This window comes from Primulina tabacum, chromosome 7 (genome assembly GCF_025594145.1).
Source record: "Primulina tabacum isolate GXHZ01 chromosome 7, ASM2559414v2, whole genome shotgun sequence".
Lineage (NCBI taxonomy): Eukaryota > Viridiplantae > Streptophyta > Magnoliopsida > Lamiales > Gesneriaceae > Primulina > Primulina tabacum.
In genome coordinates, this window is record NC_134556.1 from 37,987,035 (window position 1) to 37,999,179 (window position 12,145).

The 12,145-nt window shown below is 35.4% G+C and overlaps 1 protein-coding gene and 1 pseudogene across 1 annotated transcript; both read right to left on the minus strand.

The window, feature by feature from the left end:
• Positions 1–173: 173 nt before the first annotated feature.
• LOC142551758 (receptor-like protein kinase FERONIA) lies at positions 174–3,301 on the minus strand (annotated as a pseudogene).
• A 1,221-nt stretch (positions 3,302–4,522) lies between these two features.
• On the minus strand, positions 4,523–6,497 carry LOC142551754 (serine/threonine-protein kinase STN8, chloroplastic). Its single transcript, XM_075661138.1, has 3 exons — positions 5,841–6,497; positions 5,541–5,714; positions 4,523–5,453 (listed from the first exon to the last, which is right to left on the minus strand). The coding sequence occupies exons 1-3, from the start codon at positions 6,468–6,470 to the stop codon at positions 4,698–4,700; spliced, it is 1,560 nt and encodes a 519-aa protein (XP_075517253.1). The 5' UTR covers positions 6,471–6,497; the 3' UTR covers positions 4,523–4,697.
• Positions 6,498–12,145: the final 5,648 nt, after the last annotated feature.

Consider the following 12,145-nt stretch of genomic DNA (forward strand, 5'->3'; position numbering starts at 1 on the left):
TGACAAGCCACATTTAGTTTACTGTTGAACGCGTTGGTAACCATGTAATTCATTTCATACAGTCTGCTTCTCACAGTAGTAGGAACCAAGCATCCAAGATCGATGAAACATTAGTTTTAGTGCATGAGACCATCCATTCAATTAAATATCAGCACGTGATTTAACAACATACGTAAAAGCAACTGATCTTTCACCAGATCATCATAAGCCGAGAATGTGTTTGGAGGCTCAGATTTGAGCAAAACATAAACAAACAAAAACAATAAAGATACATGCACGACCCTTTTCCGTGGAATTAGCGACCTTTGGGATTCATTATCTGAGAAAAGACTGCACTTGGCGTCAATTAGCGACCTTTGGGATTCATTATCTGAGAAAAGACTGCACTTGGCGTCAACCCATCCGAGTCTTCGCTGGCAAGGCTGCGTCCACCAATGCTCATTGACAATCCACTGCTTTTTGAATCCGTTATGTTTCCATCAAAACCTGGGGATGAGTTGGTAGTATTCTTAACGTCGAATGAATCACTTTCCTCTGCACTCTCCTGAAGTTGCAGAGCAAACTCAAGGTTCCACAACACATCGCCCATGGAAGGTCTCTCAGTTCCAACATCAGACACACACTTCACCGCAGTCTCAGCAATTTTTTTAAAGCATTCCGGTGCAATCTTACCCTTAAGGTAAGGATCGATAATCTGGTCAAGAATTCCCTTCTTGTGACAATGCAGTGCCCACTCAGCTAAGCTAACTTGTTCCTTAGGGAGTGTAGGGTTTAATGCCGGCCTAGCGCATAAGATTTCAAAAAGTACAACTCCATATGAGTATACATCAGATTTTTCAGTCAATTGCTGCCTTCTGAAATACTCTGGATCCAGATAACCGAAACTACCCTTCACCACTGTGCTGACATGTGTGTTATCCAGAGTAGGGCCTGTTTTTGACAGCCCAAAATCTGAAACTTTTGCCACCCACTTCTCATCCAAGAGAATGTTTGTTGTCTTGACATCACGATGGATGATGGTGTGTTTTGCACCAGTGTGCAGATAATGCAAACCACGGGCAGCACCGATACAAATCTCAAGCCTCTGCTTCCATGGCAGTGGCGGCTTTTGAGTCTTGTAAAGATGCTCCCTAAGAGTTCCATAAGCCATATAATCATATACAAGAATCATCTCACAGTTCTCTTCGCAATACCCAATCAAAGATACAAGGTGACGGTGGCGAAGTTTAGAGAGCATTTCAATCTCAGTTTGGAACTCATGCACTCCTTGTTCAGAGAGTGGGTTCCCACGCTTAATTGCGACCTTTGTGCCACTGTCAATCTCTCCACGATAGACTTTACCAAAACCTCCAACCCCGAGGAGAAGAGCCTCATCGAAGCCATTTGTTGCAGCCTTGATCTCAGAAAATGAAAAGTGGCGACAAAGGTTTGATGGAAGTGAGGAAGCATTACTTCCAGTGGTGTTTGTCTTCGCAGATCCGGATGAATGTGAATTTCCATACAAAGATAACGGAAGCCAACCATCACTATTGCTGGGATCCTTTCTGTTTTGGCGTTGGCGGGAAACAATACATATAATCAAACCTGACAACTAGAAGTGCGGCAATTCCTCCACCAACACCTCCGATAACAGCTTTGTGACTTTTAGATTGAACAGATCCAGAAGATTCATCAGTATCAACTTTCGGTTGTGGGAGTGGAGTTGGATTCGGGCCAGCAAGATACCCGTTGGTATCATTTATTTTGAATATTTCAAGGCCATTCAAGATAGCATCATAGAACTGGGGATTTGAGGAAATAAAAGGGTGTAGATCGAGCCAGAGATCCTGCATTGGCGGTCCAGTGGGAACAAAAACGACATAATCCTTATGAACAGGGACACCGTTCCTACCTGCCATGGCAATAACATCTGCCCCTTGTTCTGCAGTCTGATTATTCATGAAGATGCCGAAAACTCTTTGGTTTACTTTGTAAACAATGTCTGTTATCTCACAGAAGTGGAGTCTAACCAGATAAGAAAAGCCGGAGTCAACAAGGAAAAGCCAAGTTAGATTGTAGTTCTGGTTTACAGAAGCATTTGGACCCATTGATCTCAAAGTAGTGTATACATCAAGTGGAGCAATGTAGGTTGCCGATCCTGGAGGATAGCTAACCGTCACATTTGGATCAGGGACCTCAGTAACTCCATTGGCCGCACTAAATATGTAACTCGAATCATCACGCCACGACCTGTAGAGACCAGTATCTTTGGAGGGTGAAATGTCGTTTCCACCCACATTTAACCGATACAAATTCTCTAGAGCCGTAGTGTTGTCGATAGTGAATCCAGTTGATTGACCTACAACAATATCCGTTCCATCTGAACTATATATATCAGGATGCGAAACAACCTCGATCCCATTCACGAATGCATATGAGTTAGAAGTATCACGGGACGGCATGAATGTTATATTCAAAACATCAGATGCGACATTAACAGAGAACTCCTTCATCATATAATCATAATTCAAGGCCTCGGTGGTTTGAGCAGCGCTGAAATTCTTCATAAGAGTATAGGGCCCACAAATCACCGAGAACAGACCATTGACAGCATTCAATCCACCGTAGGACGCGGGATAGAAATACAAACGAATAAACTTACGCCCTGGTGCCACAGGGAAACTGTAGGTGAAATCAGATTGGAATATTCGAGCTGTCATGTAAGGTACTTGGGGGACGGAGGGTTTCTGTGTGGCCGCGGTGGCGGTCAAAGAGTTGCTGCTCGTTAACATGAACTTTGAGCCAACATCTGACGTCCATTTTCGATCATCGGAGTCGGTAGAGTCAGGGGGACCTCCACAGCTCATGAAAATCTTCTCCGTGGGTGTATAATCGACTGCTGATATCACAAATAGCAGCAGCAGAAAACTAAGGGCCGCCAAGATCCATGGACTATTGCGGTTCCTCATCGACGACTGGAAATCCACCCCAATCAAAGACTAGAATTAATTAACTAAGAAAAAAATTAAAAAAATCAAGGAACGAGATCTGCTAATAGTTCAGAATGCCGCAGCAATATCAGATCCATCACAAACCATAAATATGAACATATTCAAAGAGAAAACACAAATATAATCTAATTTAATCTAAAAAAACACCAAGAGTACCTGAAACGAAACAGCAGCAGAAATTGAAAGAAAAGCTCTGCTTGTATTGCAGCTGAACAGTAGTTTGTTATTTTTTATTTTTATTTTAAAAAAAAACAGAGAGAAATGTGGTGAGGAAGTCTCTTCTCCAGTTCTCCTTCGGCCTTCCTCTCTCTGTACATATATATTTAGATTTAATAAAGTGAATTTATTAATTGCGAAAAAGTATAACTAAAATGAAATAAACGATTATTTTCTATCCATGACAGACAGGCAGGCAGGTTGCCTGTGATTTCGTTGAAAAATTTTCAATTAACCCAATGAATCATGTACCCACCTTGGTAAAAGGCGTATATATTTTTAAGTAAATTTATAGATATTTGAGGGCAATATATATATATACATAGATGTTTAAGAATAGAAAGTCAAAAGGTTAAGTTTAAATTTAATACTCAATCTGTTAGATATCGACAGTTGTTTAGTCTATTAATGTTGTTTTTACGAGCATGTTTTGGTTCAGGTCAAAATACAAATATGCGATATATATATAATAATATTAATATTATAATAGTTTATTGGGTGGCTATTTATTATTATTTTAATTTTAGAACGCGTCGAGGATATACAGGAAACAAAGGAGGTGCACACATTTTTACGAACGCGGACTTGTGTGGGGCCCAAGTCCAATCAACGCCACCAAGAATAGAATTAACGTTATCTATCAATGGAGCCCAGCCCATAAGTTTGCAACTTCACGTCCTAAACCGGAATGCTGGTAGCATTTCCACGCCTAGGGTTTAAAAAAAATCATGATCCCTATTAGCTTGGAGTAAATAGAGTAGGACTCTTGTGAAATGATCTCACGAATCTTTATCTGTGAACGGGTCAACTCTATCGATATTCACAATAAAAGTAATAATCTGAACATAAAAAGTGATATTTTTTCATGGATGATCCAAATAATAGATCTGTCTCACAAAATACGATCCGTAAAACCGTCTATAACACAAATTTTTGCCAGAAATGTTGTCTCATTTTCAACTCGTAAGTGTTATTGATACCCTAATGACGTTGTATTTAAATTCAATATACTCACACACTGCTAGATAACATGGATCATGATTGTTTTTAGACCCTAGGCGTGGTACCAACATTCTGATTTAGGACCTGAACAGAGTAGGATTTTTGTGAGACGATATCACGAATTTTTATCTGTGAGACGGGTCAACCCTATCGATATTCACAATAAAAATAATACTTTAACGTAAAAAGTAATACTTTTTCATGGATAACCCAAATAAGAGATTCGTCTCACAAAATACGACTCGTGAGACCGTCTAACACAAATTTTTGCTTTAAATTCAATACCCAAACAAAAAAAATATCGCTTTGTGACATGCTTAAAGATAGTAAGTAAGAATTATGGATGAATAATAAAGAATACAAATAATAATGTGGTCTATGAGTCGCACCAGAATGATAAATAGAGAGGGATTAGAGGCGGAGGAGATATTGACAATATGAATGGAATTATCCAAGTATCGAGTCTCACGCGTAGATGTACGCATGGATTCAGCGTTTGATTACAGTGAATTTGGAGAGAAGGGAAGCAGCTTGATCCGCACCCAACAAAAAATAAGGATGCCTTAGAGCAGCTGCCGCGGATAGACGCCCTCGCCTCAAGGAACTTCTCGGAGTTATCAGTTTCGAGGCCAAATCCCAGCCTCGCCCCGAATCGAGATCGAGTATGGAGAGGTCGGCCCTCGTCCTACTCTTCTCCCTCCATCTATTCAAGTCATAGCCCACTCCCTTCAATTCCAAGTTAAAGTTCTTCAATCCCGCTTTCGACCTTAAGCTTGGTATTGCCATTTGCACCAACACTATCCCCGCCGAGTACATGTCAAATAGATCAGGACTGTTGAGTTGCCACAAGATTGGGGACATCAGTGCAGCAATGGGCTCCGGTGGTGGTTTTGGGGTTTCTTCAGGCATTACATACAGTTCGGGGGGACAGTAATCAGGGTCTAGCAGCCCACGGTCGGGGACATAGTTTTTCCCTATTCGTAGGTCTGTTGCTGCACCGAAATCAATGAGTTTTATTCGTCCATTTTTCGTGACAACCAAGTTGGATGGCTTTACATCTCGATGAACGATCCCCGTGTCATGGATTTTCTTAAGGGAACTAATGATCTGGCGCATTATCTGTTTGATGATCAACGCATTGCGTTCATTGGGCTCTAGGCCTTGCAGCTTGCGACCAAACACCAGAGACTCTAAATTCAATGGGAACCCGCGATCATTCATGTAATCGGCGAGGTCTAGATCTCCCTGAACGAATACAAATTCAAAACATAAATTGTAACCAAATCTTGAATTCATAAAACAAGCTATCATATGTTACTATGAATCAAGTACCTCAAATTTCCAGACAAGCCATTTCTCACCCTTTGTATACAGAGTATCAGTTGTATCTGATACAAAGCTGCCGAGAAACTCAGCGCATGTATCTGGAGCTGCTCTCGACAGTCTGTAATTGAACCACTCCTCATAATCCCCACACTCCACCGCACCTTGAACTCCAATCTTTACCTATACACTACATCCATATCAGCATATATCTTATCTGCATTATCTCCAACAAGGCAAAGAGCGACGCACAAACCCATGAAAGAAATGCACATGTAAAATATACTTATATAGAATTAATGGGTAAACCTTCTTGAGAATAACTTTATCTTTCAGCCCTTGTTTAAGCTGAACAGCTTTCGCACTCGCTCGTTTGGTCACACTTTGATCCACATTTACGTTCTTGGGAACGATCAGTCCAGAGTAAACAACACCAAACGACCCTTCACCCAATCTATCACCAACCAAAAAATCCCTTCTCTTTAGATTCCTTCTCCCTAGTAAACTGTCCAATCCCAGTTGCAGAGTGGCGAAAATATACGTATCGATCGCTCCCATAAGAACTCCGGGCCTAGCAGTCAGGTATATCCAAACGAGAACAGAAAAAATCAGTATCTCCCATTTTTGAACTTCTGGCAGCTCCCCGGCAGCACTTTGGAGCCGCTGGAAAGCAGCAAACCGGTCCAGATGAAGGGAATCATTTAACAGGCCCTGAGAGATGTCATCAAGAAATGAATTGCATTTGATGGAATTCCTTTTACAAGGAACTGAAATGGGGGTTTTGAAGAAGTAGATGGATGGTTTGGAGTGATAGGTAAATGAAGTTACAGCCGGGGACAGAAGAGAAGCCATCATCAATGGCTCTCCGATCCCCAAACGAAGTAATGTTTCAAGATGGGTGTGCGTCGCGTCATTCGAAGGTTTATCCACAATTACCATACATATGTGGAGCGAAAGAAAACAACCATGCATATCATTATAAATTTTTAACAACTCCTACTTGTATACCTCATGGGCCCGTCCCATAAATTTTTATTTGAAAAATATTTTTAGTTTTTTTAAAAATTACACATAAATTATTATTAATAAAACAATAAAACATAATCTACATAATACGGTGTCAAATATATGTTATTGATTATATTTCGAAATTAGACAAAAATTTGTGTAAGACGGTCTCATGAAACAGATCTCTTATTTAGTTTATCTATGAAAAAGTATTATTTTTTATGCTAAGAGTATTATTTTTTATTGTGAATATCGGTATAGTTTATCCGTATCACAGATAAAGATTCGTGAGACTGTCTCATTATAAACTTGCATAAATAATGTTCTCATGGTCCCATTAACTCAATCATATAGGTCTCTTGGATGCATAGGGAAAATGTGTTATTACTATTAAAAAAATGATTTTTCACAGCAAGGCTATGACAGTAAAATCGATATATATTTATGTGTTAATTTTAAGTTAGTTCTCGTGATGAATATTATTATTAACTTAACCAATTGGAGCGCAGATGCTTTGAGTTTGGAAGCTGAGACTTTAGTCGCTCCTCATAAATAGTAGCCGTTAGTCCGCCACACTCTTTTCAAATTCAAATCCGATCCCACTCCACTCCCAAGAAACTCTTCAAATTAAAAGGCTTCCCACTATCCTTTCACACACACTGAGACACAAAAAAAATAATCTTGTCATCCATCATCGTCGTCGTCAATATGCCAGCAGCTGCAGTTCAATCTCCTCAAAGCAGCAACCGCAAAGCTCTGCAGCCCAAGATCGATATATTCCCTACTAATGCACTCATCAATATGGCTACTAATACTAATGCGAAGCCTAAGTCAACGCAATGCGTCGACATCTCCAACAAGGAGAACATTCATCCCATGATCCAATGCTTCGATTCCTCGCTTGCCCAGGAGCTCAGCGCCATCCGCTGAGAAGCTCGAGAGATTGACGATTGACAGGGAAAATACCGATGAAGTCCTGAGGCAGAGGGGGATGATGCTGGATTCCCACATGAAGGGAATTATTAATAGATGGGAAGACCAAAAACAGCTGGAGATGGAGGTTGATCGGTTGTACCGTTTGAAAGAGATCAGATTATCTTGCATGGTCAGTTTTCTTTGTTTTCTTCATTTAGCTTGATGAATCTTGAATAACTGAGTGTTTTATGAGTGTCACGAATCGAAATTTTAGTGATACTTTGTTTCTTTTGTTGATGTTTATAGAGAACATCTGCAGTTAAATCACTGAGAGAAAAGGAACAAGAGAAGGTGTTGAAGGAAAGTCAAGCAAAGACAATTGAAAAGACGCCTTAGATTTGTAGATATTCTGATTCAAGTTTACAATTTAACGGCGAGTTACGTTGCATGAATTTAATTTATTTACAGGAGAATGGAAGGGAGGAGGAGAAAGATGAAAGGCCATCCATCGCACAGTGGCGTTGGGAATGAATTTATTTGTTTGTAGTAATCTCCTCCACATTCTTTATGCTATACCACAAGTAATATTTGTAATGGTTGCCTTGCCTATCTATTCTATTCTATATCTATATAAATATACAAATTGAATTGTGATTTTACTCTATTGTCCTCGTTAATTAGTTGTCATCATTAAATTTGTACCATTCTCTTCCTCATCTTTAATTGTTTCCTCATCTTTAATTGGTTATTCTTGTATTTATTTAATTGACTCTTTCACTCATTTTCATGCATGTACACTTTCTCTTTCACTCATTTTTATATATACATATTTGACCACCTCATTTTTATCATCAAATTGTTGCACAACAGTAAATAATTGTTAAACATCTCAACTTCTTTTACACCAAAAAAAAAAAAACATTTCCAGTGACATATGTTATAGTACCTATAGTTATTTGTATTCTGAAATTTACAAACACAATCATACTGACTTATTTTACCATCAAATTAATCTTTCTATGAGAATTGCTTGATGGGCTTGTTTGAATATTCTTGCTCAATTCTTTGGTGGAATATTGATATGATAGATTCATGTTTCATTTTATGTTTTCTACATGTTTGATCGATTATGGTCACTTAAAAGTTGGAAGCAGTATGCATTTTGACTCTTATACCACAATTCGTTGATTTTTTTCAGCGACAATTTATTAAAAAAACTTTTTGTTAGTTGATGAAAATGAAAATTTAAAATTAGAATAGTAGTTTGATTTCTGAAGTTGAAAACTTACATACACATATGATATTAAAGTTGTGTGTTTTAAAAGTAGATATCTTCTGTTGGTATGATTTTTTATCATTCGAACAATCTACTCTAGAAACGATGTCATCTTCATTAATTGAAATTTTACGCCGATGATTTATTATTGTATTTTTTTATGTAAAACTGCATAACACAAATTATCACAAATTTTATTTTATTCTTTTAATCTTTCTTTAAAAATTCCCGAATTATACACTCCACAATAATTACATAAAAAATGGAAAAAAACAAAAATTAGTTTATTTAATCAATTTGATTAAAATACTACTTCAACCAGTTTTTCATAAAAAACATTCAATTATAATTTGATAATTAACATTTCTACAAGAAAATATCAACTAAATCAGATCGACCAAATTATTTTTCCCTCAACAAATTTGATGTTCAAACTAATTTATAATATTTTTATTTAACAGAGAGTACGATCATTTAAAATTATCTTATAGTACCATTTTTTGTCTCATAAACGTTGAACCACTATTAAAAAATTAATAATTGATTCTTCATTTAATTATCTTACATATAAATTAATTTATATATGAAACACAAAAAGTGATAAAAAAATTTAAATTTTGAGTTAGCAAAAAAATTTCTATGTGAAAAATATTTTAGGTGCAACATATTTATTTTTTGTTTTCATTATGAAAACCAGATACAACATAGTTCAAAATGTATCAGCAAGTCACTGATTTTGATATAGGGGTGTTAATTTTTAATGTGACTCGAAAAAACCATAAATCTAAACTGAAAAAATTGAAAAGAAATTGAATCAAAATGAGATGCAAATCACCAAAATGAGATGCAAATCATTTTTTTATTCGCATATAAATATTAAAAATAAAGTTTATATTGTTCAAGTAGGGATATATTTGTCAAAACTAAACCAACAAAATAATAAAATTTAATTAGATAATAAATAATTTCATTTTATTTTTTGTAATATTATATATTTCATATGAAAATAATTAGCCTTTATATTTCTTTTTCATTTTTGATAATTATTAGTTTTTATATTTCTAAGTTTTACTATAACTAAAATATATATATATATATATATATATATATATATATATATATATATATATACCGCAAAACGATGTAAAAACATAATTCCACCATCAGAGTAATAAAAAATATTATTTCTCAGCATATGCTCATTTCTTTAACTTTGAAAAAAAATTAAAACAGACATATATAAGTTTACTTATGCCTCAAGTTTAATATTCATACTCACGTATTTTACCATCAAATTAATCTTTCTTACTTTTTTTTTTGCAAAAAACAGGATACAATGATTAATGGATTGATTTTCTCAAATTTCAATGAAAATATATTTTCGCAAGTTATTGGAAACCAATAAGTGGTATACAATATACAACCCTCTTATCACATGCATAGACTCCATATATTCAAATGTCAACCCCAAATTTGAGCTGAATTTACAAAAAAAATACCATAGTTTCAGAGCTATCTCGGGTGCTAAAGATGCCACACCTAACATTTAAATTCAAGGGATTTGACGAACTCGTCAATATCATGAATGCAAAAGAAGTTCTGCGTAAATAAATAATTTTTCCAACTGAAAATAGAAGTCATATTTATATTTATAACACCAATGAAATGTGTACAGATGTGATCGGTATACCAAATAAAGTCATGCCATTAAGCAATTTCGCCAGACTAGATAAAACAGAAGATCAAATGAGACACGTTATGCTTCTCAACATGAGGTAAATTTAAATAAAAAAATTCCACATATAAACATGCATATCTTAAAATTTGTAACATATAAATATTTTGTTTAGAATGGAAACTATTTCTGTCACTACGCGGGATGACTTGGCAATACACGAAGGGCAATTGATGAAGCGCATTGAGTCTGAACATCCTATTGTTGAATTTTCCAATCTGACTATGCAAATCTTTCTCAGTATGTTATAAAACAAACCTTCTTTCTTCATTTTTTAAATGTATTTTTTATAGCAAAAATGACTAATATGTGGTGTAAATCGAAAAAATGAAACAGATGCACAACATTTACAAACTACGCCTACAACTGCAATGATTCTTAACCCATTATGTGATATCGCCAAAGAAATACAAACATGATACGTATTTCTGAATTTCTAACTCTTCGTATTTGTGAGTTATACATTTCATTGTATAAATTGTATGAACTTACTTATTTATTCACAAAAATTATTCTAGCATGACAACTTTCTTTTTAAATATATAAAATGATGTTAGAAACTAGATAAAAACAGTGGACATTTTGTTATTTATAATATATGAATGCTTAAAGACTATTATTTATAATAAATTTGTAGGTTGGATGCAGACCAAAAACAAGATAAATTAAAAGAACTTTGGGTTACGAAGACACTCACAGATGCCAAACAAGTGACATTAGATGATGTAACAAAAAAACGAGCTATGTTGACGGAGGTACTGCATTTACTGTTTATGAATCTTAATAGTTTTAATTACTAAAATGATACAAAACAAAAACCAGATAATTTGCCCATGCTAAATATTAAAAGTTTTAACAACTAACATTCAAACTAAACCAAGATTCGAAATGCTTCTTATTTTTACATAGAACAACTACTATTTGATACGGAGCAAGATAAAGGAAATCGAAATCAAAGCTACTCCATGGTATGAAGCATGTGATCATTGTTTTCAAGATGCTACAAAAACAAACAACAAAGCAAGTTGTGCCAATTGCATCAACTATCCAATTAAGATCATTCCAAGGTAATAAAAAATATCAATACCCAACCCAAGTTTTAGATCACGGTAAAAAAAAGAGATGATCACTTCTTTACTTTTTTATGTTGCAGGTATAGAATAACAATCACAATTGAATATGTGAATGAGACGGTAAGAATAACATTATTTGGAAAAGTTGCATCATCTTTTGTTGGATGTTCTATTGAAGATTTCATTCAAATTCATGACGAGGTATAAGAAAAACAAACAAATGATTTTATATCTACATAAATAGAATATTTAGATTTTCAATCTAACAATAAAAATTTTCAATGCAAAATTTACCAAATAACCCATATAAAGATTTGCTAATTAAGTCAACCAAGCTCCACACATTCTTATTCAAGTTGGATAATTCAGTAGAAATACGTGATGACCGATGGGGTGTTAAAGATTGTGGCAAAAGCTATTGAGATACATGACAATTATCCAACAACAAATGTCAATATCAAGAAATGGAGATCTCGGAAGATTATCAAGCAAACTAAACAAAGCAATGTACCGCCAAAGGTAGAAAGTTCAAATGAATTAAGCATCAACAAAAATAAAGATACATGAAGATGAAGATGAAGATGAAATAGAGATTCGAGATGACGAA